The following is a 27,739-nucleotide window of genomic DNA, read 5'->3' as shown; positions in this document are numbered from 1 at the left end:
TCCACTTCCGCCCCCCCAAATGATCCCAGATCGGGAGAAGGGCGGGATGATGGTGGGTCGCCTCCGAAGCCGAGGCTGAGAGTGAGCAGTGAAAGGAGCTGCGAGTTTGGACTCGTTAGCCCTTTATTGAGTCCCTCCCCCGCGGCGGGGCGCCGAGCTGTGTGGCGCGGTGGTCTCTGCGCAGGTCCTCCGCGACCCCGAGCGCCAGGCCCCAGGTGCACGGGCTCCCCAAAGGGGGGGGCGGGTCAGTGCCCGCCGGTGCCTGGGAAAGAAAGCTCGGTGGGCAGGCGCTCCGGAGGTACTTGGCGGCTCCGGACCCCAGCTCACCCACTTTCTCCAGTGGGTTTCTCCTCTACCTCCCGACCCAATTCGGTCTTCCCAAGCCCCAGAGTAAAGGCTGGTGGGAAAGTGTACTTGTGCACGCGCGCTAGGGGGCGCGCCCCTCCTGCCGGGGGTTGGGAGGCTCCCAGCGATCCCCGTGCCACAGGAAGGCCATCATCGAAGAGGGGACCGGAGCTTAGGGCCAGCCCCGCCAGGCCCTTCAGGCCACACTCACCTTCCGGCCCATCCGGCCGCTCTTCCTCTGGCCCCGCGCTGCCCTCTTCCCCCTCCAACGCCACCTCCTCATCCTCTTCCTCCCCAGAAGCGCCTGGCCCCAAGGAAAGCGCGGTGAGGTGGGAGTCCCGTTCTCTGGTCGTGACCCCCCCGCCCCGCGCCCCTCTGGACCCCCGGTCCCCGCGGCCTGCCGCCCCCTCCCATCCTGCGTCCCTCACCCGCCTGGAAGTCGATGGTCCTCAGCATTTCGGCCACGTGCTCCACGCTCACGGTGAACTGATCCATGCTTTCATAGCCCGGCTCTGGCCGTCCTGCCAGCTCCACTTTCGACATTGTCCCGACCCTGCGGCGCGGCAGCCGCTCAGCTGGAAACGCCCCCGGCACCCGCAACCCCCTCCGCGCGGCGGCGGAGCCCCGGCAGCCCCTTCCTTGCCTTTCCCGCTCGGCCTACTCACTTATTGATCAGCTCCTTGGCCTGCTGCAGGGAAGAAAGGAGGGGGAGCGTAAGCACCGTGCCAAGCGCTGGCAAAGTCCCGTTTCTGGTGCCCACAGTCTCGCGGGGTGGGCGGGGATGCGTATCCCAATTCGTTGAGGAGCAGGTGGACTCAAACGGGGGTGACTCGCCCGAGGCAAAGTGGGGCAGACGGGTGCCGGAGGTAAGACGGGAGCCCCGCCCTCCAGGTGGTGCCCTCCAGGTGCCCGGGCCCCCACGGCAGCCACTCTGCGGCTTGCCTCCCTCCCCCGGGGCCCACCTGGAGGTAGAGCGCCATCTGTGGCTCCTCCATGGACTGGATGGCCGACTCCACGAGCTTAGAGGAGGCCTCCAGGTGGTCTCCGTACTGGCGGATGAGGCCCCGCACGCGCTGCAGCTTCTGCTCCTGCTCGCGTGCCAGCGCCTGCAGCAACTCAGCCTTGCGCTCTTCCAGCACCGCGCACAGGGCCTCGAACCTCTGGGTTAGTAACTGCTTCTGCCGCCGGCTGTTGTCCTGAAAGAGGGGAGCAAGGGTGAGAACTCCTTCTTGGTCGGGAGAGCACTCCCTGCCAAAGGGAAGCCACCGGGAGCCAAGAAAGTACCCCACATAGCGGCAGACCTACAGGTGCAGCCAAGGGCAGGGTCTTCTCAGTAATAACCGTTACAAGATTTTTAAAAATTGAGATATAATTGACTTTTAACATTACATTAGTTTCGGGTGTACAATGTAGTGATTCGGCATCTGCATATATTGTGAAGGGATCACAAGTCTAGTTACCATCCGTCACTATAGTTACAAAGCACAGAGAAGTGAAGTGACCGGGCCAAAGTCACAGAGCTAGCAAGGGGCACAGCTGGGACTCAAACCTAGCAGCTTGGCTAAGCATATCCCACCACTTGTGATTCACCCCCCAGGAACCCAGAAATTTCCCCTCCCTCCCATCCCAGGCTCACCTCTATGGTCTGGCACACCTCCTCCATCTGTGTGATCACTGCCTGCACGCGGTCGTTGCCGGCCACCAGCATTGCGATTCCATCGCTGAGCTCACTCTGCCACACACACAGGCCAGCACTTAGAACTGGGGGGCCCTGCCTAGAGCCGTACCCCTCCCATCCCGGCCAGGGCGCCCCCTCCACCCCACCATCAGGGCTATTCCAGAGATCTAGATGGCTTGGAACCATCTAAGAAGTGTGGAAGCCCATTTATGGGTTCTGGAGGGAGGCGGAGAGAGGAGCCCCTCCACCACCAAATGAGAAAGGAGCAGACATTTGCCAAACATCCAGGCCTCGGGCTAAGTGCTTTATCTGTAGATTCGTGTCTTCCATCAATTTGGAAATATTCTTTGTAATTATCTGTTAGGATACTATTGCCTCTTCTCCATTCTTTTTATTTTCTCCTTCTGTGACTCTGAGGAGGCATGTGTCACAGCTTCTCATCCTCATCTCCCGGTGCTGCATCCTGGGCTATTTTTTTAGGCCTCTCTTCCTGTTTGCTAATTCTCTCTTCAGAAATTTCAACAATTATATTTTCGTTTTTTAAAGTTTATTTATTTTGAAAGAGAGAGAGAGAGAGTGAGTATCCCAAGCAAGCTCCATGCTGTTAGCACAGAGCCTGATGTGGGGTTCCATCCCATGCACAGTGAGATCAAGACCTGAGATGAAATCAAGAATTGGACACTTAACTGACTGAGCCACCCAGGCTCCCCTATATTTTCAGTTTTTAAAGCAATTTCCTTTTTAAAAAAATATTTTTATTTATTTTGAGAGACAGAGAGAGCGAACAGGAAAGGGGCAGAGAGAGAGAGGGAGAGAGAGAATCCCAAGCAGGCTCTGTGCCGTTAGCTTGGAGCTCATCATGGGGCTCAAACCCACGAACCAGGAGATCATGACCTGAGCTGAAACCAAGAGTTGGACACTTAACAACTGAACCACCCATGTGCCCCTAGAGTTTCATTTTTTAAATCTCTATTTGGTTCTTTGTTAAATCAGCATTTTTGATAATCTATTGTTGCCTGTTCTGTTTATTCCATTTTTAAAATGTTTATTTATTTATTTATTTATTTTTTTATTTTTTATTTTTTATTTTTTTAGTTTTTTTTGTTTATTTATTTTTGAGAGAGAGAGAGCAGGGGAGGAGCTGAGAGAGAGGGAGACACAGAATCCAACGGAGGCTCCAGGCTCGGATCTGTCAGCACAGAGCCGGACGGACGCGGGGCTCAAACCCACAAACTGGGAGATCATGACCCGAGGCAAAGTTGGATGCTCAAACGATTGAGCCACCAGGCACCCTTTTTATTCCATGTTTTAAAAAAAGCATTTTATACACAGTGATACTCTATTCTTTAATAATTCCAATATCTGAGGGGTGCCTGGGTGGCTCAGTCAGTTAAGCATCTGACTCTTGATTTCGGCTCAGGGCATAATCTCACAGTTCATGGGTTTGAGCTCCGCATTGGGCTCCGACCTGACAGTGTGAAGCTTGCTTGGAATTCTCTCTCTCTTCCTCTCTCTCTGCCCCTCCCCACTCTCTCTTTCTCAAAATAAATTAAAAAAATTTTTTAAAAACTATTTTCTTTTTTTTTTCCATTTTTTTAAATGTTTATTTTTGAGACACAGAGAGACAGAGCTTGAGCGGGGGAGGGGCAGAAAGAGAGGGGGACACAGAATTCGAAGCGCTCCAGGCTCCGAGCTGTCAGCACAGAGCCTGATGCAGGGCTCGAACTTGTCAACCGGGAGATCACGACCTGAGCCGAAGTCAGACGCTTAACCGACTGAGACACCCAGGCACCCCCTGAGCCATGCAGGCGCCCTTAAATAAAAATTTTTAAAAATTAAAAACAATAATTCCAATATCTGAATTCCTCAGGGGTCTGATCTGTACTTTGTTTCTACCGCCTGCACTCACGCGGTACATTTATTTCTGTATCTTCACTTTTGTTTTTTTTTTTGTTTTGTTTTTTAACATTTTTAATTTATTTTTGGGACAGAGAGAGACAGAGCATGAACGGGGGAGGGGCAGAGAGAGAGGGAGACACAGAATCGGAAACAGGCTCCAGGCTCCGAGCCATCAGCCCAGAGCCTGACGCGGGGCTCGAACTCACGGACCGCGAGATCGTGACCTGGCTGAAGTCGGACGCTTAACCGACTGCGCCACCCAGGCGCCCCAGTATCTTCACTTTTGAACTGATATTTTGTTGTTCTTAATCTAAGGAAAACCCAAATACCTAAATTGAGGGTGTTTTCCTCCAGGCAGAATCTGCATTTGCTTTTGTCAAAAGTCAGGTGGCATGACTGACTACCTTAGTTCCTGGGATTCCAGTTTAACCTGGGTTTCTTCAGTTCAGGTGTCCACCTTACAGAGGTCTGAAGACACAGTCTCATCCCAACGTAGTCTCATCCCTCTGGCTCAGTAATACTGCCAGCATTTACCCATGGGAAGTCTGGCCTTTTCTGTGCTTACCACCCCAGGTTCTGTGGTCAGCTTACTGCCCCTTCCTCACCCCACTCCACCCCCACTTGGAGATTTCCTTTACTTTCTATGTGCCCACTGATATAATTTTTAAATTATGTTTTATGTCGAATCTAGCTGTGTGGTAGTGAGAGGGCCCGGAGAGCATCTAGGCCACCAAACTGAAGTTGCTCACATCTTCCATGATCTAATTGTGTCCTTATAGCGACTCTCAAAGCAGGCATTTTCATCCCCATTTTACAAGCAAGGAAAGTTAGGGCCAGAGAGGTCAAGTGACTTACCTAAGGTCACACTGAGTCATGCATAGAGCTGGGACTGTAGCCCTGATCTGCCTGCCTTTACGTGTGTGTGTATAATTTTTTTTTTTGAGAGAGAGAGAGAGAGAGGAGACAGCTTGAGTGCCATGTGAGCAAATAGGGGAGAAGCAGGGGGTGGAGAAAGGGAGAGGGAGAGAGAGGGAGAAAGAGAGAGAGAGAGAGAGAATCCCAAGCAGGCTGCATGAGGGAGGACTCCATCCCATGACCCTGGGATCATGACCTAAGCCAAAATCAAGAGTCAGTTGCCCAACTGACTGAGCCACCCAGGCGCCCCCTGATCTGCCTGCCTTTAAAACCAAGTGCAGTGACTTTTAAACCCAAGTGGAGTGACAGGATGAAGTCTGAAAGGCTGTCCTGTCTCTGGTCCCACATGCCTGCTCCCTCTGCTGCTTGATACCTTCTGGCGTTTGTAAATGGTGGGCAGGGGGGCCACCTCACAGTCCTTGTGGGCACCGAAGACCTTACAGAGAGAGCAGGTGGGCACTTCACAGCTCAGGCAGTAGATATTGATCTTCTCCTCTTCATGCTCCTCGCACATAAGGTGCTGCTCAGCCTTGGAGTGCAGTGGTCTGGAGGGGAGCGGGCAGGGTGGCGGAAGGGTCAGGGGCCAGGCTGGGGGGGAGGTGGGCCCCACAAGTGCAGGCCCCCATGAACACCTTCTCTTCAGCCCTCACCAACCACCAATCACAGCTGGAGCTGGGGCTGGGCAGGTGAGCGACTTCCACAGTGCCCTTCATTTGAGGAATACAGAGAGCTAAGGGGTAGAGGAGGCCTAGATCCAAGAACAGCGTCTGTTCCAGGGGGCCAGGGAAGTCCCACAGGGCAGGAAGCCATAGAAGGTTGGCAAGGGCCTTGCTGGTGGACTGCCAGCCCCTCCCCCAGGTGGAGAGGGTACAGGTGAAGCCCTGCCCAGGATCTGAGATGCCTCAGCTGGGTGACCTGGGGCAAATCCCTCCCCCTCCCAGGGTCCAGTCCTCTAATCTCTAAAGAGGCTGATCCTTTCAGCCCTTCCCTTCTGGCTGATTGGTTCCCCTCTCTGTTCTGTGTCCCAGGCCCTGCCCCTTCGAGAGACAAGAGGTCTTGACAGCTCACCGGGAAGACTCTTGTTTGTAAATGTCGATAATGTTCTCCACTAGTAGGTTTCGCTGCAGGCCATAGACACCATGTCTGTCCAGGACAACCTCATGCCTGCAAGATGGGCAGCGGAAACGGCCTCCGGAAGACACAGTGGTGGAGCCCCGGGATTGCCACAGAGGGTTCGAGGCCTGTAGGGACAAGTAGCATGAGAGAACACGCACGGTGAGGCATGGAGGAACAGGGAGGAGGCAGGGGGAAAGGTTGTGGGGGCTGAAATAAAATGTAGGAGAATGGTGGAAGGGGAGGCATCAGCTCCGTTCCTTGGGGAGGTCCTCCTCCTCTGAAAACGGTGGGTGGCCATGGAGATCTTCTTTCCCACTTTTGGCTCATTACTCCTTAAGTGTCCCTGCATCTAGAGCCCGACTTTGGTCAAGGCCCAGTCAGGATGGTCTCCCTAATGGGGCCCAACCTGCAGGTGTGGGGAGACATTGGCATTGGCAGGAAGGTTGAGGTTGGAAATGGACTCTGTGAGGTGCAGCCAATGTCCTGCTGGGGCTTTCACAGACCACAGCTAGGGGAGATTCTCTGTAACCCTCAGCAGGGAAGACCAGACAAGTGCTGAACAATGGGGCACACAGGCCACATCGTGCCGGGCAATTCCTAGGAAACCATCCTAGAGACTGGGAGCCACGAGTCCTGTGTTCTTGTGCTGCCCTTCACACTGTTCTACCATGTAAATTCGAGCAAGCATCCGATGTCTGGAAAACTAAGGACTACACTGGATTATTCATTCTACAACAAATATTGAGGGTGCCAGGTAATTTCGAGGCTCTGGGGATAAGATGAACAAAAGCCACCCTGCCCTAAGGACAAGCAAACTGACAACTACATCTGGCAGGCAGGGTTATGACAAGAGTTAAGCTTGGAAGGCAGACTTACGAGAGATGTTCATCACTTACACCTCTTAGAGAACTTGCTCCTTCCCATCCTAAAAGGGAGAACCCCACTATGGCCCAGGCCACAGATGACTGGCTCAGAGTTGAGGAGGTGATCGCCTGACCCAAGCAGAACCAATCACATTTTCTCTCCAGGAATTTAGAACGGAGACACAGAGGTGGGGGTGGCTAGACCACCCGCGGCTCTGAAACTGAAAAGACCTGTGGAGTTGGGCAAAGAGCTGACATTGTGGAGACACTGCAAAGACACAGTCTTGTGCAAGTGGAAGTGGAAAGCCCAAGGGGTCAGAAAGTATGAACAGGAAGGCTTGTCTTCGGAGAAGACCACAAAGTCAACTTGTGGGCAGCAGCAGAGAGAAAAAACTGGTAGAGACTGTTTGTTCCTCGGTATTCACCTTCTCTTCTTCAGTAATAGAGCCTCTGAGTATTTAGCAAGACACATGGAATAAAGATTGTGTGTCTGGGGCGCCTGAGTAGCTCAGCTGGTTAAGCTTCCGACTTCGGCTCAGGTCACGATCTCACGGTTCCTGAGTTCAAGCCCTGCACGGGGCTCACTGCTGTCAGCATAGACAGCAATTTGGGTTTTCTGTCACTTAAGCACAACTTAGTCCTAGCTGGCTGGAAGGCCATGGACTCCTAGAGACTAATGAAGAGAACAGTCACCTGTGACTTTGAAAACTTAGATGTATTTCCTGAAGGTGAGTTTGATGAAATTCTCCAAATCCTCACGCTGGACATCAGCCAGAGGGACCCTTATGTGTGCAACAGCACCCAGGATACACAGAGGGCATCCAAGTCCGCAGTCTTCTTTGAACCTTTAGAAGCAACAGATGTAGGCAAGGCAGGAAATGTGGCCTCTGGGAAGTGGGCAAGCCTATACTAGGGAGAGTGACTGGCATGTCACAAATCTCACATTTTGGGGGAATTTCTTGTGAATCCTAAGAAGTTAACACATTAGGCCAGAACCCATTACTTTGAGATTATCCAAGGCTGCGTTTGTGCCTTTGTCTTTCTCAGTAGCTGCAATTGTATATAAATCCTGCTGAGTTTAGGGTGTGGGTGAAAGTGTAAGACCACTGGGCTTTTGCTTACTTAATACAATGACCTTTCATTACTTAGAATCCAAGTGAGCAAGGAGGTGTTGGGAGAACTCCAAGCCTGCAAACTCCTGGAGGGATCTTACTTCTCTTTGATTCGCTAGTGGCTAGCATATAAAAGTGCTCAGGAAATGGTTGAATGGGTGGAAATGGGTTTGAATGTTTGAATGGGCTAAAGTCTTAGCCCAGAGCACAAACTTCTGAGTTAGCCTCTCTCCTCCACTTTCCTCCCTCACAGCCCCCCCTTCCTCTATACTCATTATTTAACATTCAACTCATGTTTTGAGGGCCGATTATGTGTCAAGCACCATGCTATGGACTTCCCAGACATTATTGAATTTAACCCTCAAGGATTTCTTGTAAATATGGTGGAGGACATGAACATTAACCCCCTAAGACTACAGGAAGTATAGTGACAATGGCTAACTGGACACATACTTTATGCCAGGTTCTTCTCTAAGCTCTTTTATCTGTATTAACTCATTTAAACCTCTTATCGACCCTTGAAATAGGTACTACTATTAGCCCCATTTCAAAGATAGGAAATTGCAGCCCAAAGGTGTTAAATAAATTGTGCGGGGGGGGGGGGGGGGGGGTCATCAGATAACAGATGGCAGAACCAATATTTGAACTCAGGCACTCTAACCCCAGGGTCCATTCTAAATATCAATATGCTAGAAGTGCCTGGGTGGCTTGGTCAGTTAAGCATCCAACCAGCTCAGGTCATGATCTCACAGTTCGTGAGTTTGAGCCCCGTGTCAGGCTGTGTGCTGACAGCTCGGAGCCTGGAGCCTGCTTAGGATTCTGTGTCTCCTCTGCCCTTCCCCTGCTCGTGCTCTGTCTCTGTCTCCCAAAATTGAATAAACATTAAAAAAAAATCAATATAGTACATTGTCAGATGGAGCAGAATTTAGGCCACCTGAAGGATGATGCCCAGAGCTAACATTCGCCCCTCTGAATCTCAGGTAAAACAGATTTTAGTTAGGGTCGTAAAAGGCCAAACATCAACCCTTAACAAAGGAAACAACAACCTAAAAGTGAGCTGTGCAACTGTGGATTATTTGAGCTGAGGTAAACAAAATATGACCCATCAACCCAAAACCCCTTGTGCCATGAAGCAATACAGGGGTCCGGCTTGCAACCAGAATAACCTGTTTCTCTGTGAAAAGGAAAGGAAATCGCTCAAATCTGAGGGAGACCTTCGCCCATGGATCTCCACATGCCCTCAGACTAGCTAGTTCCCCAGACTTCTGTGTGAAAAACACACTAAGGCGATATAACCAAATGGAGCCACTCAGCTGCCTGCTAATCCGGGTCATACCCCTCTAATTCACCACAGAAGCCAAAGGACTGGGCTTGCAACAGAGATGGCAAACCAATGGGAACATCCAGCTAGCCAGTTTACACTTCAGTGGACCGTGGAAGAAAGGCAAGGTAGACGGAGGGTTGACTAAGGAATTCATCCTCAGCCTCAGATAAAACTGCCCTGATTCAAAGAGGAATGGTAAGCAGAAGGGATCCAATGGGAGATGTAAACGGACATAATAAAAAAGGAAAAAGAAAGCATGGCAAGCAGCGGACAGACGAAGAATATGCTTTGTGAGAAGAACTGCTTCTAGACACAGTATTTCAATCTAACACTTTTAAAGAAAACAGGGGCACCTGGGTGGTTCAGTCAGCTGAGCGTCCGACTTCGGCTCAGGTCATGATCTACAGCTCGTGGGTTCGAGCCCCGCGTCGGGCTCTGTGCTGACAGCTCAGAGCCCGGAGCCTGCTTCGGATTCTATGTCTCCCTCTCTCTCTGCCCCTAACCCACTCGCATCCTGTCTCTGTCTCTCTCAAAAATAAATAAACATTAAAAAATTTTTTTTAAAAAGAAAGAAAACATCGTCTCTTTGATTAAAGAAGAGATATAAGTGATCAAAGCTGGGAGAAGTGAAGGGAAATGGCAGAATGAAGAAATCAAGTAAAATATGTTACGAACATAGAAGCAAAATTCACTCATGACACTACAGCAGGAGGTAGAATGGAGACACTGGCGGAAGTCACACAGATCATAGTGGAAAATAACAGGGTAAAAGCAATCAGGACTACGTGCTACAACGTGGATCAACCTTGAGGACTTTGTGCTAGCTGAAATTAGCCTGCTGCGAAAGTACAAATACTGTATGATCCCTCTATATAAAGTACCTGAAATGGTCAAATTCACAGAGATAAAAAGTAGAATGGTGGTTACCAGGGGCTGAGGGGCAGGGAAGCGGAAGGTTATTATTTAATGGGTACAGAATTTCCATTTGGAATGATGAAAAGTTCTGGATACATAACAGTGTGAATATACTTAATGACACTGAACTGCACACGTAAGAATGGTTAAGATAATTGGGGTGCCCGGGTGGTTCAATCGGTTAAGCATGGGACTTGGTTTTGGCTCAGGTCATGATACTGTGATTTTGTGAGTTCAAACACCATGTCGGGCTCTGCACTGGCAGCACAGACCCTACTTGAGATTCTCTCTCTCTCTCTCTCTCTCTGCCCCTCCCCAACTCGTGCTGTCTCAAAATAAATTAACTTAAAAAAAAAAAAAGAATGGTTAAGATAACAAATTTATATTATGTGCATTTTACCACAATATAAAAACAGTTAAAAAAAAAAAAAAAAAAAAAAAGCAATCATGACCTGGTACATCTGGGCCAAGGAAGCAGATTTGGGTGGACCGGGAAGCCCACTACCTCTTCACCACTTCCTCACCAGGTAAAGACATTTTAGCAGCTCATCCCATCGGCTAATCACCGCCATTCTCCTGGGCCCCAGGGGTCTGAGAGGCAAGCAGTATCAGGCAGTCTCCCCTAAATCCTTTGTTTGAAGAGCACCTTTCTGGGGAGAGGACACCGGCAGGCAGGTGGGAGGGAAGGGTGGCACGTCTGCCTTCTTTGCAGTTTGGCTAAGGGCTGGTGCTGAAGCAGGTACCGCAGCTGACTGCAGATTTCCCAGTTTCCACTGGTCCCATGGTCTCCTCCCTCTCCCAAAGCTCAGTTCCTTCTGCCACATCCTACCTCTGGCTGGCTGGCTTTCCTCTTAACCTCCAGGGCATCCCCTCTTTTCTGTGACTGCTTCAGCCATGCCCCCGCCTCCGACTCCACACCCCATATTCCTCTGCTAGTCAGTCTGTGGTATATGTATCAAAGGTGCCCTTTGGTACTAGGGCTGAATTTCTAGTAATGAAATAGTTAAGTTTCTTTTGGATTTCCCAGGCTCTTTAACTCATGGCGCACTCATGCTGCTTAGAGGCCCTCTCTGTGTTCCTCATGAGCTAACTCAGTGTTTCCCTAAATACGGTATACATACTGATGAAGGCATGATGATTTCAGGTGGTATGAGGATGGACATTTAAAATTTTTGTGCGTTGGGGCACCTGGGCGTCTCAGTCGGTTAAGCATCCGACTTTGGCTCAGATCATGATCTTGTGATTTGTAGGTTCGAGCCCTGCGTCGGGCTCTGTGCTGAAAGCTTGGAGCCCGGAGCCTGCTTTGGATTCTGTGTCTCCCTCTCTCTCTTCCCCTCGCCTGCTCACACTCTGTCTCTCTCTCTCTCTCTGAAAAATAAACATTAAAAAAAAATTTTTTTTCAATTTTTGTGTGTTGATTTTAATGCGTATTAGAAAAAATAACCAGCCTATATGACTAGGGATTTTTCAAGGATTATGTCATTTAGAATGAAGATAAAGTAAATATTTAAGCTTTAAAAGTGAGCCCCCTTTAAAGGAAATAATCAACCATTGCACAGGTGGTACCCAGCTATGGCAAAAATCAGGAAGGCTAAGTGAGAGGAAGTCTGAGGAGTCACTCTCTTTTCCTGACGCCCTCCTCAATTGAAACTTATTTGTCTTGTGTCCCAAACCTTTTGCAAATGCTGGGTGGCTACTTTGAGAAAGTCACCTGTACTGGATATGTGGATAAAATGGTTACCCCTTGGGGCACCTGGCTGGCTCAGTCGGTTAAACGTCTGACTCTGATTTCAGCTCAGGTCACGATCTCATGGTCATGAGATCAAGCCTCACATGGGCTTCGTGCTGAATGTGGGGCCTGCTTGGGATTCTCTCTCCCTCTCTCTCTGCCCTTCCCCTGTTCATGTTCTCTCTCAAAATAAACAAATAAACATTAAAAAAAAAAAAGTTACCCCTTCTTGGTAACATCTCTGCATTTTAACAGAAGGCATTTAATGCAGCACTCTATAGGGAAAGTAGCAATGATCTGAAGATCTGGTTTGGGATTTGCCATTTATGACCTTAGGAAAATAATTTCTCTCAGGGCCTCAATTTCCTCAGATCTAAAAAGAGGGATCTGTACTTAGCACTTGCTCCCTTCAAAGGCTGATGTTCTGGGAGCAATGGGCATTGACTGATATAATATGGTAAGAATTTCAGACACCCTAATCGGACGAGGAAGGGAGCTGGTGGTTTTTATAACAACCTCCCCCTCTCACACCATGTAGGCCACCATCCCCCTCTTTAACTTTGACTCCTGTGATTCAGTATCTCACTTGTTTGTGCCTCCCCCAGCTGGCCCTGGAGCGCCCTCTTCCTGCCTGATATAAACAGTTCCTGAAATCCCATCTCTGAAATAGTCCTGGTGTGTTTGTTTGTTTGTTTTTACATTTTAAAAAAGAGTTTATTTTTTTAAGTTTATGTATTTACTTCGAGAGAGACAGAGCACACAAGTGGGGAAGGGGCGGAGAGAGAGAATCCCAAGGAGTCTCTGCACTGCCAACACAGAGCCCAATGCGGGGCTCGAACCCACGAACCGTGAGATCGTGAACTGAACCGGTCAAGAGCCAGATGCTTAACTGACTGAGCCACCCAGATGCCCCTAAAAAGATTTTATTCTTAAGTAATCTCCACATTCCACATGAGGCTCAAACTCACAACCTTGAGATCAAGAGTCAAGTGCTCTGTGAGTTCAAGCCCCACATTTGGGGTGGAGCTTACCTAAAAAAAAAAAAAAAGTCACACTACCGAATGAGCTGCTAGGAACCCCTAGTGCTAGGGTGTTTAGATGGATTTACATGTTCTATCATTTGCATTATCTATGAGGTTTGGATTTTATATAATGGACCTGTATTGTTTTTGTAATCATAATAAACAATAAAATTTCTTTTTCGTATAGGAAACATTCTGGTTGCTTGACAGCAGAGGAGCAATTAAATGAGTTATAATGGAATTATTATGTAATTATCTTAGAGTTCTTTGTAACATGGAGAGATACTCATGTTACAATTTCATTATTATTTTTAATGTTTGTTTATTTTTGAGAGAGAAAAAGAGAGTGTGAGCAGGGTAGGGGCAGAGAGACCGGGAGACAGAGGATCTGAAGCGGGCTCCTTGCTGACAGCAGAGAGCCCGATGTGGGGCTTGAACCCACAAACTGTGAGATCATGACCTGAGCAGAAACCAAGAGTTGGAAGCTTAACCAATTGAGCCACCAAGGGACCCCTCATGTTATGATTTTAGATGAAAAAAAGCAAGACATAAATCAATATAGACAGTAGGATCCTAATTTAGGAATGGGTGATGGGATCCACAGGTAATTTAAAATTTTTCTTTGTAGTCATTTACATATCCCAAATTTCTATGGACTCTGAATTACCTTTAAAATGCATAAATATAAAAGTTAAATATTTTTGCAGTAACTGTCATTGGCTGATAGAATTGTGGATTATTCGGTTCTTCTTCTTTTTCTTTTTTTAATAAATTCCAAATTTTGTACAAAAATTTTGGGGTTTGGAAAAAAACTTTACCTTTTAAAATTGCAATGCTCAGTACTGACATAAATGGAGAGGGGGCGCTGGAGTGCCATAAACGCCAGGAAGATAAACCAGCAGGAGAACGGTAAAAAACTGTTAGTTCAGAGGAGGGGATGTTTAAGAAGATACCATTTTTAAAAAATGGCAGAGAGGGAGGGACACACAGAATCCTGAGCAGGGTCCAGGCTCTGAGCTGTCAGCACAGAGCCTGATGTTGGACTCGAACCCACGGACTGGGAGGTCATGACCTGAAGTTGGATGTTTGACTGAGCCACTCAGGTGCCCCCAAGAAGATACCATTTGAAGACAGGGTAGACAGGTAGCAGGTGGTTAGGTAGGAAAGAGTTTCAGGAAACCAGAGAGACTATAGGATTTTAGGTTACAAATAGGGGAGTCATGGTGGGGGGTGGGGGGGGCTAGAAAGGTGGGTTTTACCATGAAGGGCTTTTAAATTTTTTTTTTTTTTTAATTGTGGTAAAATCACAGAGGGCTTTGAATTTAAGGGTAAGGATCTGAACTTAATTTTGTAGGCAAGGTTTCTGAACTAGGAGAGAAAATAAGAGTAAATATTAATCTCGGGGCGCTTGGGTGGCTCAGTCTGGTTAAGCGTCCAACTTTGGCTCACTCAGGTCATGATTTTGCAGTTTGTGAGTTCGAGCCCTGCATCAGGCTCTGTGCTCACAGCTCCGAGCCTGAAGCCCTCTTCAAGTTCTGTGTCTCCCTCTCTCTCTGCCCCTCCCCTGCTCTCTTTCTTTCTCTCTCAAAAATAAACATGAGGGGCGCCTGGGTGGCGCAGTCGGTTAGGCGTCCGACTTCAGCCAGGTCACGATCTCGCGGTCCGTGAGTTCGAGCCCCGCGTCAGTCTCTGGGCTGATGGCTCGGAGCCTGGAGCCTGTTTCCGATTCTGTGTCTCCCTCTCTCTCTGTCCCTCCCCCGTTCATGCTCTGTCTCTCTCTGTCCCAAAAATAAATTTAAAAAAATAATAATAAATAAACATGAAAAAAAAAGTGAATATTAATCTCACAGGTAATTTGGATAGATGGGAGGGGAGAGAGAGGTTAAAGGCACAGATCAACTGGGAAGCAAGTGCAGTAGTCAGTGCAAGTCACCTGCCTGCCCTCAGGTGGTGGCAGAAATCTTGGAAAGACTGGGGATGCCAGAGGTGGAATCAGTAGGACTGGCCAATCACTTAAATGTGGGTGGGCTGTGGGGAGAGGAGAAAGTCAAAGACTATTCTAGCATTTCAAGCCTGGATGCTTGGGAAGATGCTGGTGCCTGTAATATTTAGAAGTATTTAATCTGGGGACCGTAGCCCCAAAAGATCCATGACCAGAATTCTGTGAACTCAGATGAGAAAAAAAAATCATATTTTTATTTTCATTAAATAGCATAAATTGGACATTTCCCTCAATTACACATGTAGGCAACAAACCACAATTTTAGAGCACTTTGCCACCAACAGAAATCACAGGTATTTTCACATCACAGTATTGTTGTTGATCGAATATCCAAAAATAATTTCTGCTTATCACTACTTCTAAACTATAGTAGTTACTAGGCCCACTGCTTGATCTCATTATTTAATGTGTTAATCGAGGAGCACATACATTACTCTATCCAACGTGTTCTTTATTATTGACTGATTGATTGATCTGAGAGAGACAGAGATCTGTCAGACATGTTCTAATTACTTTGGTAATTATATTCCAGTGTTTCTCAGGCTTTTTTCATGACTGCTCCTTCCAGGAAGCTTTTAAGACATTTTTGCCCCTAATAGCCATCCCTTCCCCATTAAATTTAAGTACCCCAAATCGACAAAAGTGAAACTCAAAGAAGCAGAAAGTAGAAAGGTGGCTGCCAGCGGTGGGGGGTGTGGGAAATGAGGAGATGCTGGTCAAGGGCACAAACTTTCAATTCTAAGATGAGTTCATTCTGGGGAGCTGATGTCCAGTATGGTGACTATAGTTAATAGTTAGTTATATATTTTATACTTGGCAATTGCTAAGAGAGTAGCTCACAATGGTAATCATGTGAAGTGATGGATGTGTTAACTAGTTCGTGGTAATCATTTCACAGTATCAAATCATCACGTTGCACACCTTAAATATGTCTAATTTTTGTCAATTATATCTCAGTGAAGCTGGGGGAAAAAGTTTTACATGAAAGCAAAAACTAAATAAAAATTTTAAAATACAATCACAATAAAAAATTTTAATACCATGGATATTCTTGGGGCAATATCACCCCCGTTGAGAATGTATGAGAATGATGCTGTGTTCTAATGCAATCCATTTTCTTTACAATCATATATAGTACATATAACTTTTTTGTAGTACATATACATTTAAAAAACATTTTTGGGGGGCACTCGGGTGGCTCAGTTGATTAAGCGTCTGACTCTTGATTTTCGCTCAGGTCATGATCTCACAGTTCTGTTCGTGAGATGGAGCCTCCTTTAGATTCTCTCTTTCCCTCTCTCTCTGCTCCTTCCCTGCTCTCATGCTCTTGCAAGAGAAACAAATCAACATTAAAAATATAAATAAATAAATAAATAAATAAATAAATAAATAAAAGCATTTTTCTCACATAAACCACACATATTGCCCTTAGAGTCCACAGGCTTCACAAACTGACAAAGGGGTCCATGGTCCAAAAAGAGATTACTTCCTGCCCTGATTGTGAGTCCTACATGGTCTCATGACAGACAGGAATTTTATACACTAAGGTGTAGATGGCAACTTTCTTAATACATTTCCATAGCTGACAGTCTCTACATTGGACTAAAGATTTCTCAGCTGACTAATATCCAGGTAGCAAAATCCTATCTTCTGCTTCTGTTTATCTTTGTATTTCAAGACTAAGAAATAACACTGTATGTTAACTAAGTGGAATTAAAAAAAAACACTAAAAAAAGATGCAAGTTTTTGTAGACAATTGTTGTAGAAGCATATGGGAATAGGCCTGTTCTTAACGCAAAGAAACTACACTGTATATAATGCATCTTTGAATTAATATCTTAAGATACAAGCTTTTGTAAACAATTGTGTAGAAGCATATGGCAATAGACCTGTACTTTAAAAAGACTAACAATATAACTGAAAATAACTGACAGGCTTTATCACACACTTAAATTTTGTTCTTTCCTTAAATCTTACCTTTACACAAGAAAGCCAGCCCCATAAAGCAAAATTTCATGTGCCAATGAGGTGATGTGTAGAGAAAATTCCATCACTCTAGGAAACAGAAGACCTACATTTATGTCCCTACTCTGTCCCTTTGTAAGACTACAACCTGTTTCTTGGGTTGTCCCTGTAAAATGGAAGTAACATCCATTCTATCTAACTCAAATGGAATCATGAATGTGAAGGTACTTTATAAATTATAGAGCATTTCACAAAGAGTGCTTAACAATCCTAAAAGTATATGACCACATAGAACCACAGGTCATGAAACAACTGTTCCTTCTTCACTGTGGAGGATACAATGGAATGCAATAAATAAATGGAATTTAATTCTAGGCTATGTTCCAGGCTTTTGTATGGCATACATTCCATGAGCTATCTCTTTTAGGCTGTATGGTGCTTCCTTTCTTTGTAATATTCCATAGCATCTAATAGAAATGTTCTGTCTAGAAAGATGCTCTGTGAGTTCAAGAGGGTTGCTGGAGGCTATTTCCCCCCAAATGGTGACCTCGTCAATGAGGAATAGCGGACCATGCACGTCCCTTGAGCCACACCTTCACAATATACTGGAGAAACTGTGGCAAAATGGTAGACAGAAGATCAGACATTTGGAGAAATGTTGAAGAGCCTTAGAAGAATCCAGATATTGGCCACCAGTGGGTGGGAGAGGGATTCTGAGTGGAGGGTTAGCTATGCCTGACAGAACTTAGCAAAGAGCCTGGCACAAGGGGTCTGTGGCAGGAGACTGGCTGGAAGGAAGATCAAAAATCAGAAGAGTGAGACAAGTCAGGACACTGGTAACAGAATAGAAAACACTTAAAAAATGGAAATCCATGGTAAAATTTCCTGAATTTGTGAAATCGGATTGTTAGAATTATAAGGATATTTAAGGTCAGTTTAGGGGTACCTGGGTGGCTCAGTCAGTTAAGCATCTGACTTCAGCTAAGGTCACGATCTCATGGTTTGTGAGTTCAAGCCCCACGTCAGGCTCTCTGCTGTCAGCGCAGAGCCCGCTTCAGATCCTCTGTGTCCCCCCCACCCTGCTTCTCTCTCTATAATAAAATAAAAATGGAAAAAAAAAAAGATCAGTTTAAAGTATCCTATTAACCCATGTATGTGTAAACAGGCTTGAAGAGGTAAAATAGCCTGACTGACACCACACGGCAAATCAAGGAAGAGGCTGGTGGGACTAGAACTCGGGAGCTGATTCTCGGGCTAGGTTTTTGCTCTCCACTAACCCAGTTTCTCCTGTCAAGTAAGCAAGACCCCTAACACTGCCATAAGGTAAATGCCGTTCACAAACTTGCAGTGAACCAATTTCTCACAAAGGAGACCCACCCATGGTTGGGCTGGGGAGGTCCCTCGGGAGCAGGGGAAGTGGTGGAGGAGGCAGGCCTGACAGCGGGTCCTCACAGCGAACTGGTAACAAACTGGCTTTCAAGGTGGAGTGAACCAGAGGGCATGTCTTTCCTGGACTGCCCTGTATTACAGAAGGCGGCGGCGACCCCTTTCTTCATATTCCCGTATCTGCAAATCTCTCCCTAAATGGACACCCTCCAGAAACTCTGTTCCTCAACAACCTTCTGGTTGTCTGTTAAATTACAACAGGTTGCAGCTCATAAACGAGTGCCCACAGTGAAGTGGGGGCAGGTACAAAAATAAACTGAAGGCCTGCTTAAAGGAGTTTAGAAGTGACTAGAGTTTACAAATACAGAAACGCATGGGAAGATGTTTGTGTCAAATTCCCACACCAACAGCTTTCCTCTAGTCAAAGTGCTTGGTAGCTGAGTGGGTGCAAGTGTGGAGAAAGAGGGAGGGAGAAATTAGAGGGGGTTAATGTGGTATTTTGGTGTCTTTTCTCTTTAAAGTCAGGGTGAAGGAGAGATGTATTACAGCTCTAAAGGAAACTAGTTAAATTGTGATGGCAACTATGTAAAGATACGTATGTCAACAGGGGCTTGAAAGTAATATGCAAAGGAGAAAGTAACTGTGCTGGGAAAATACGATAATGGAAGACTTTCTCCCAAACCTTTAATACTATTCAACATTTTCAATGACATGTTTTAGTTATTCAAATTTGCTTCCTGACTCTCTAGTTAACCTGATGTTATAAAGTCACAATTCCCTAAATTCTTTTTTTTTTTTTAATTTTTTTTTTCCAACGTTTTTTATTTATTTTTGGGACAGAGAGAGACAGAGCATGAACGGGGGAGGGGCAGAGAGAGAGGGAGACACAGAATCGGAAACAGGCTCCAGGCTCCGAGCCATCAGCCCAGAGCCTGACGCGGGGCTCGAACTCACGGACCACGAGATCGTGACCTGGCTGAAGTCGGACGCTTAACCGACTGCGCCACCCAGGCGCCCCCTTTTTTTTTTTTTTAAACATTTTTAAGTAATCTCTATGCCCAAAGTGCTGCTCAAATTTATGACCCCGGGATCGGGAATCGCCTGCTCCACAGACTGAGCCAGCCAGGTGAGCCACAGTTCCCCAAAATTCTTGTTTGTTGTTCATCACAGCAGTTGTTAAGACAGCAAAACACTGGACACCATCTAAATGTTTTAGAGGATCAATGAAACAGACTGTGGTCGAGTCAGAACAATGGAGCAGAGCACTATTCAGCCATTTAAAAATGAAAACGTGTATCTGAATGTGTAGAGATGGAACCACCGAGAGAAAGCAAACAAAGGCAGATGTAGGACAGTGAGTCTAAACACACACACACCCCACACTCAGATGTAGCTATCCATGGAAAATTTCTGGAAGGATACCCAAGAAAGTTGGAAATGGCTACCTCCATTTGGAGAAGGGAACTGAGGGCCTGGGGTTGTCACTTTTCATGATACAAACTCCTATTTGAAAGTGTGTGTGTGTGTGTGTGTGTGTGTGAGAGAGAGAGAGAGAGAGAGAGAGAGAGAGAAAGAGAGCGAGAGAGAGAGAGTGAGAGAGAGAGAGATACCGGTATAACTTTTATAAGTTCTATTAACTTTCTAGGCAATGTTCTCAGGGTATTCTTCTTAAATGGTTTTAAGATAGAATTACCAAAAGTCCTAAGCTTGTTCCCATACTTAGAAAACAGACAATCTGATTATGCCTACAGTTGTCAAAATGTGGAGGCAATGTGAGAAAAAACTAAATATGCTCATCTTTCAGAGGGAGATCTACTGAGATGTATATACAGAAGTGCAGCCAAAGAACTGGGTCAGCCTCCCACCAGGCTGCCCCAAATAAAGCAGAGCAAGGAAATGAGCTGTTCACTCTTCTCCTTGGTGGTGGTGGTGGTGGGGGGGGTGGTGGTGCCCAGGGGTGCTCTGCACTTTAAAAAGAGACACATCAGTCCAGATCCACAGAACCATCCCAAACCTCTGGGAATCCTGTTGTTTCCTAAATATTCTGCATCGGGTTTGACCCAGTCCCTTTCTCTCTGGGCCCAATCAGTATTCCAGAGCTTCTCCTTTTTTTTTAATTTTTTTATTTTTTTAATGTTTATTTATTTCTGAGAGACAGAGCATGAGTGGGGGGAGGGGCAGAGAGAGAGGGAGACACAGAATCAGAAGCAGGCTGCAGGCTCTGAGCTGTCAGCACAGAGCCCAACATGGGGCTCGAACTCACAAACCATGAGATCATGACCTGAGCTGAAGTCGGTCGCTCAACCGACTGAGCCACCCAGGTGTCCCAGTATTCCAGAGCTTCAAGGAACCAAAACAGTGTGCCTGAGTACAGAGCACTGACTTGAACAAGAGAGGTCACTTAAACATCATCTAGCCTCCCTATAGATAGGGAACTTGTCTCTGGGTCCCTCTGCCTGATACTATATGCCTCCCACTTTAATATTCTGACCACTTTTTTTCATAGGACAGATTACCTTCACTTTCGAAATTCCTCTTTGCTTTCATGTATCTCAAGATTTAATGGCAGGATGTTTCACTACAAATTAATGAGAAGGGATGGCAAAATCTTGTTGCCATTCCCTCCTAGGCATCTCAGCCTGGAGGAAAGGTACTCAGACCAAGGGGAAAACTAAGATGGTGGGCAAGGCGAAGCCTCTAGCTCATGACTTGATGTCCAAGGTGAGCAGACAGAGAGCAGTCAGCCTTTCCCAGAGACAGACAATCACTGGCTTTGAGATACTCTGGGGCCAAATAATGTAATGGCAGGTTTAGACACACAGAATAGGAGATGAGAATGGGCCTCAGTGGGAAGATGGCATATAGCAAAGGGTGGGTCACAGAGCATAGCTGTGGAATGGCTGACTTAGCCAGCCCATTGGTTTTTCCCAAACACACTACCCTGAAAGAACCAAATAAAGTCTTGATTAGGTTAAAAAGCATTTGTGTTCAACATTATTTCCTTCTGAATTCTGATATGGTTGAAGGATATGTGTTCAAATGTTCCTTCTCACTGCCATGCCTACTAAGCTAGCCAGCTCTGGTCTATTCAGAGATTTTATTTCACTCGCAAGGTGTGTGTGTGCGTGTGCACGCGCATGTGCACGGAAGAGCACACAACTTTCCCCTTTATGATCTCTTTACGATCTGTGATCTTTGTTCCAGTGGCACAAGGCAAGAAAGAAAACCCGTTTATAAACCATTTTGATAAATGCTGCTTTTCTTTTTGAAACCAGTAGCTAAAATGACATTTGTGAATTCGATTAGCTACGTATGCTTTGCCCCATGACCTCACATAAACTAAAGGTGGTTGCCTTTCTCTGCATTCTTTCTGCTTAAGTGACCACAATGCTTTCTAACCAGCAGGCCCTTTTATTAACCAATCCGGAGTGGGGCACTGGTGTGAACTTTTAGTTGGGGAGAATTCCCAATCTCCTGCCCACTAACTCTGCCCCAAAAGAGGATGTGCTGAACTTTGTCTCAAATACAAATAGTTGCAACCTGAGCTTTTCTCACAGGACTTATTTTTTAATGTTTCATTATCTCAGTGATATTTTCTCCAAATCTTCCCTACCATTCTCAAAATCTGAAACTCCAAACTGGAGTGCAGAGTCTAGCACAGACTATTACACAGCCTGGTGTAGGATCACCTCCCTCCCAGTTAGTGGTTTCTATGGGGGTCTTCTCTCTTCTGCAGATGCCGGCATTCCAGCCGCGGTCTGTGCACACATAGGCTGTCAGCCAGCCTGCAGAGCCACTGCTGACTCATGCTTACATTGTGATCTACTAGGACCCCGAATCTTCTGCTCTTCTACCAGGACAGCCAGCACCCACCTCACAGAGCACTCTGCCCATCCCCTTCTGGGGTCTCAGCTCTGACCTGATGACAAGTCTCCCGCAAATCCGCACTCCGTCACCTGGCCCTGCCCTCCCCCCTCCCCATCCCTGGCCCACCTGGAAGACGTCGTTGGCACACTTGCGGCACAGGTTGTGCTGGCAGGGCAGGATCACCACTGGTTTGGAGAACATCTCCAGGCAGATGGGGCAGATGAGCTGCTTCTCCAGGTTGTCCATGCTGTGTGCATCCCCTAGCAGCGGCTTGAAACCCACTGTGAAGTTCATCCCCTCAGCGATCGTGCCTGCCCTGGCCTCGGCCCTGGTCCTGGCCTTCCCTCACTGCCTCTGGACCCTTCCTCGCTTAGACTGTCCGTGGATTCTTGTTCCCTTCTACTGCTCACTCTTGAAATAGCTCTGCTATCTCTCCTGTCCCCTCCTCCAACAATTCACCTCGTCCTCAGATAGCTGTTTTCAGACACTTCTCTATTCTTTGCTCTGTAACCCAGCCAGACACATGTAGCTTTATCTATCCCTCCCTCCCTGAATGACTCTGTCCCTGGAAATTTCTTTTGTTCCCCAAATGACTCTTGTTCCCTCTATGGGCAGCACTGTTTGTCCCTTACTTCCCAGAGAGGAGATTAATTTTAACATGGGGGTAGGGAACAAGGGGCATCTGCATGACATTCCAACTCCCAATTTAGCTCATGTAAGGCGAGCCACAGCTGTCACGAAGTGAGTGACCCTGACTCACTCGGGAATGGGTGACTCCCTTAAGCAAGAGCAGGGGTGAGCTTCACTGTTTATGGTGAAAGGTGGGTCTGCAAAGGTGCCAGGCGCTCACACTCAGAAGGCTCCTATGAGCCCCTGACCCCCATGCTCTGCCTTGGGCTCTTCTTCCATGGCAGTGATACACAATCTAAACTGGCCTGGATGAGAGGAGCCATACATGACTCAGGGTGGCAGGAAAGATCTCACCAGACCTACAGTCAGTGAAAGTTTCTGCCTCCAAGGCATAGCCAGTGACCTTTACCTTCTTCTGCTGATCCCTATAAATCAGAACAGGGGCATCGGTGACTAGAGAGAAAGGCTCTGGTCCAACACTTCTGGTCCATTGTTGTTCTTGCCCAGAACCTTCTTATACCACCCTAGGAAAAAAAAAGCTAAGGAGGCTAGAGCTGGCAGTCGCACCAGGGCCTGGAACGACCTCATGAGCGTGCCTCTGAAAAAGTGTGGGAATTTGGTCCATGAACACATCACTGGAGCCACTCCAAGGACTTTAAATTTGTTAGGAAATCGAGAGAAGCTGAGCTGAGCAGAAGGGACCTGAGTGCCAGGAACCTATTTTGGGTACCAGGGGAATTGGTCTCTGGGGAAATTTTAGAGCACTGACAAAATCATAATCACAAGGCTCCGGGAAGTCTCTGCCCCAACTCTACAGTTGTCCTGGCCTCCTCCTCTCCAAGGCAGGCTGGTCTCAGATGTGAGCACTGGCCCTCTGTCTTTTTCTCCCCGGGCCTTTTGCTCGATCCCAGGCACAATTAGTCTTTCTTAGGCCCAACAGATGCACTGGGATTGGACAAAAGCTCTTTTATTTATTGACATTCTTTACCCCTTCTCCCAGTCAGGAGAGAGGTTTGAGGAGTTACTAGCTTTGACCTTGGGTGGACAGGAAAATAAATGGTGTGGAGAGTATACCAAACAGGCAGTGTGAAGAGGCATGAGTGGTAAAAGGGTCTGGAAAAGTAAAATCTTCTCCCTATCACATGTTTCACGCCCCTGTTTTAAGAACAAAATATATGATGATCAGCCTGCACAAGACATGGTGAAAAGGATGAAGGCAAGCAGGCACTGATATGTGAGCTTCAGCTAACTCATAGGACCCATGCTAAGGCATGCTGTGCTGTGGTGTAGTCCAGGGAGAATCCAAAGGTGGGAGAACTACCCCTACATCTCAAATGCATTCATACTTTGCCCGGGTTGATTCATGGTGGCATGGAATAAGGCTGATAACGACAAGTGCATGGGCACCAGAAGAACGTGAGACCAGCCCCAGAAAGGTGTGCTGGCATAGGAATGAGGCTGATGGTTAGAGTTCTTGGTGCAGAGGTGCAACAAAGGAGGTTAGCTGCTATAGTAGCTCTGGGAAAGGATCCACCCTGCTCAGTTATCAGGATCTTGGTGGAGATATTGCAAGCAGCTAAGGGACCCTACCGGCTGAAATTGGCTCAAATCCCAAGGAAGGCACAGGAAAAAGAATGCTGGGGAAAAGTCTGTCACCACTGCCTGAGACCTCATAAGGGTAGGGATGGGAAGGCTGCTCTCTAAGCAGATTAAAATTGGGACTGGAGCTAAAAAGAAGAGTGGCTGGGTGACCCTGTATCGCCAGGGTCAGTGATACCATCAAGGACAGAGGTGGCATCGTCACTAGGATAGATGCCATCAATGCTTCTAAGTTTGGATTCTTATAAGAAGAGGGGCAAATCAGGGTCAATGTCAGGACAGGGCTACTTGCTCCTCTCTTCGGTGTGTCCAGTGGATTGGGTGGCAGAAGGCACCCTCACTGGGTCAGCACCTGGGGGTAAAAGAAGTTGGCACCTTACTAACAAGAAGGAATGATGATCCAGAATTTAAAGCAAGCCCTCTGTGGGTAAGGATATAAACACATGAAATCCACAGTATAAAATATAAACTTTCTACTAATGACTCATCAGAAGTTCGTCTATGTTTCTTTTCTTATCCCTTGATTCTGGCTGCATTTCAGTTTTCATATGTACCTCATTCCTCTTAATCTTTCAGCCATGAAATTCATTATCATCGTCCTCTCTTCTAAAATTTCTTTTGTTTCCTATGGTGGAATTTGAAAACCACATATATCAACAATTAATAACAATTTTTAGTCCCGGGGTGAGAAAAGCATCACTTTGCAGTTACTCATCAGCATCACTAGGTGGCACTACAGTAAACTTCAGTCAAGCCACACAAAGTTAACTGCTTGGGGCGGGGATAATCTGGCACGTCATCTTCCTTTAGAGTAAAGGCAGTAAACTTCATCCTCTAGCTTGTCTCCAACTATTGCCTTTTCTAGGCACTCTCCCACCCATTCCTTACCTTAACTCCCCCGACTCCCAGTTCCTTAGCCTTAGCCTAACTCCCCCCGACTCCCAGTTCCTGGCCTAGTCATGAGAGGCCGATATTACATTCAAATTGTCAGTGGGTGGCAAAAGCCCCTCAGAAACCGGGTGTATCCCCTTCTCTTTCTTCACTTTGCCTCAATACTGACCTGAGTCTCCCATATTAGGGGTTCACGGTTTCACTCCCAACTATTCTTTCATTCCTAATCCAGTTCTTACCTCAGGCCCTGTCTATGGTCCTCACCTGACCTGGGAGGCTGATTCTGGACATTGTGCTGATATCTTCTAGCAATGTCCTCAGATGGTGGCTTAAGTGTTCCACAGCAAAAGCAGCAACAGCAGCAGCAACAGCAACAGGTGAGCAGAGCACACAGGAGGACAAGTGTCTGAAAGGTGGGAAAGAATGGCCTTGACCCAGCAGTTCTTCTAGATTTCCATTCCAGTTCCCCTCCCTGAATCCCCCCAGCACCCAGAAAATAAGAGAGAGCAGAAGCATTTGTCCTAGGAGAGGAGGCTTAGCTCTCCAAGAAGAGGAAGGTCACCCCTACTTCCTTATTCTTTTTTTTTTTTTTTTAATGTTTTTATTTATTTTTGAGACAGAGAGAGACAGAGCATGAGTGGGGAAGGGGCAGAGAGAGAGGGAGACACAGAATCTGAAGCAGGCTCCAGGCTCTGAGCTGTCAGCACAGAGCCCGACGCGGGGCTCGAACTCACAGACTGTAAGATCGTGACCTGAGCTGAAGTCGGACGCTTAACCGACTGAGCCACCCAGGCGCCCCCTTCCTTATTCTTAAAGGACTAGAAGAATTGTATACCTTGAACCAACAACTATTCAGTGTAAAATAGTAAGTGACGCCTTCTTCGCCAAAGTGATCATATATATATATTCCCAACGAGCCATGCCGGTCGTAGATTTTCCGCTTCTTGGGGTCACTCAGTATGGAGTGGGCTGTGTTGATCTCTTTGAATATTTCTGTTGCTTGAGCGTTCCCTGGATTCTTGTCTGGATGATACTTCAAGGCCAGGTTCCTACCCAGGCAATACCCAAAAGGAGGGAGAGGATGGCTAGGGAATGGCTGGGGAGGGAGGGCAGGATGGATGACAGGGACAGGCCTTTGGATGTGAAGAAAGAATGCATGAGATGTGGTGCCAAGGATGGAGGCAAGCAACCCAGGTCTAAATGCTGTCCCACGCCACAATGAAATGGATGATGGCCCCGTCTGACCCAAAGTGAGGGCTCGAGGGTTTAAAAATGGGTCAGGAAGCAAGGTAGAAAGAGAAGGGTTTGGGGGGGTGGGGGGAATCCCAGGGCTTAGAAAGAGGCTGAAGTCTAAACCTGTAGGCCTTTTTGATGTCTTCGGGTGAGGCGCCCTTCTTAAGCTCCAGCACCGCATAGAGGGTTGTGCCACTTTTGGACAGCCGGTGGGCCGCTTCATCCAAATGAGCCATGATCTGGGTCAGAGGAGATGCATTTGTGAGAACTGCCACAGGGGAGGCCACGGAGAAGTGAGACTCCTAGTGACAGGAAACCCAATGCCTTCATTGGCCAGTCAAGTAAAATGACTACAAAGGGACAAGCGCAAGACAACAGTGAGCGGGCTCTGTGACTAGCAGGAGAGTGCAGGTGACCAGAAAGGACATCCAAATTCAAATTTTAAAGAGGAAACGGCTCCTCACGTTTCCCGGCTACAGCCCTTTCCCTTCAGCGACACAGCCCTCCAGACACACGCCGCGTCACGGAGAGGTGTAAGCAAGGGAAGGCCCAAACCACGGGAAGAAGCGGATTTTGTCCAGAACGACTAGTCCCGGAAGAGACGGCCTGTCCAAGCTCACTGCGGCGTTGGAAAGACCACGGCAGCCCAGTCCTCGTGCAGGCTGGGTCTGGAATCGGGGAGACGTACAATTCCCAAGAGAGAAACAATTCAGACCAAAGCCTGAGCCACCTGAGAAGTCAGGTGTCCCAAAAGCCAGGCCGGAGGCCGCTGCTGCAGCTAGGCCAGAGGCCTTCTTCTCCCTAGCCTCCCCTCTCAAACCTCGGAGCGCGGGCAGCGGGGAGAACACAGGGGTGACTCCAGGGATGAAGACCCAAGCGAAAGTTGTAGCTGCGGGGGCCGACCAGGCAGGGACCAGGGAGCGGGGCCCCAGAGGGTGGGAGGCAGCCAAGGCCACAGGCTCGGAAGGTAATGCTCTGGTTCCCAGAGCCCTCTGGCTCTGTGTGGACTCCGCACCCGGCCTGGCGCTCTACTTCTACCTCAGAGTCGCCCTCCTAGGCTGGGGAGGCCTCGTACAACCTCCATCCGGGTGTGAAACTTCACACCGCCGAAGTCCAGTGGGCAACCGCGCTTGTGCACCGCGCCAACCTTCCGGGTCGCTTTTTGGCGCCGCCGGAAAATCTGGAAGATGAGGCTGCGTGGAGGCTGGGACTTATTTCACTCACAAGGAAGCCTGGGCGTAGGGATCA

At 47.5% G+C, this 27,739-nt stretch overlaps 2 protein-coding genes across 3 annotated transcripts; both read right to left on the bottom strand.

Annotated features, from left to right (window-relative positions):
- Window positions 1-99: 99 nt before the first annotated feature.
- On the bottom strand, window positions 100-22,786 carry TRIM54 (tripartite motif containing 54). The gene is made up of 9 exons (XM_058682855.1): window positions 22,265-22,786; window positions 5,906-6,078; window positions 5,211-5,382; window positions 1,982-2,077; window positions 1,308-1,541; window positions 1,011-1,033; window positions 774-898; window positions 557-649; window positions 100-262 (listed from the first exon to the last, which is right to left on the bottom strand). Exons 1-9 carry the CDS (start codon window positions 22,430-22,432, stop codon window positions 246-248), a joined length of 1,101 nt encoding a protein of 366 aa, XP_058538838.1. The 5' UTR covers window positions 22,433-22,786; the 3' UTR covers window positions 100-245.
- A 933-nt stretch (window positions 22,787-23,719) lies between these two features.
- Window positions 23,720-27,663, bottom strand: DNAJC5G (DnaJ heat shock protein family (Hsp40) member C5 gamma). 2 transcript variants are annotated; one of them, XM_058682860.1, is made up of 6 exons: window positions 27,530-27,663; window positions 26,615-26,730; window positions 26,094-26,307; window positions 25,523-25,664; window positions 24,922-24,992; window positions 23,720-24,719 (listed from the first exon to the last, which is right to left on the bottom strand). In XM_058682860.1, exons 2-5 carry the CDS (start codon window positions 26,725-26,727, stop codon window positions 24,940-24,942), a joined length of 522 nt encoding a protein of 173 aa, XP_058538843.1. In that variant the 5' UTR covers window positions 26,728-26,730; window positions 27,530-27,663; the 3' UTR covers window positions 23,720-24,719; window positions 24,922-24,939. The 2 variants fall into 2 exon arrangements, with proteins under 2 accessions (XP_058538843.1, XP_058538842.1); XM_058682859.1 differs by having other exon boundaries at window positions 23,720-24,992.
- Window positions 27,664-27,739: the final 76 nt, after the last annotated feature.

The sequence above is a fragment of the Neofelis nebulosa genome, chromosome 9 (genome assembly GCF_028018385.1).
Source record: "Neofelis nebulosa isolate mNeoNeb1 chromosome 9, mNeoNeb1.pri, whole genome shotgun sequence".
Taxonomy (NCBI): domain Eukaryota; kingdom Metazoa; phylum Chordata; class Mammalia; order Carnivora; family Felidae; genus Neofelis; species Neofelis nebulosa.
Note: the sequence above shows the minus strand (reverse complement) of the source record. Positions and strands in the feature narration are given on the sequence as shown.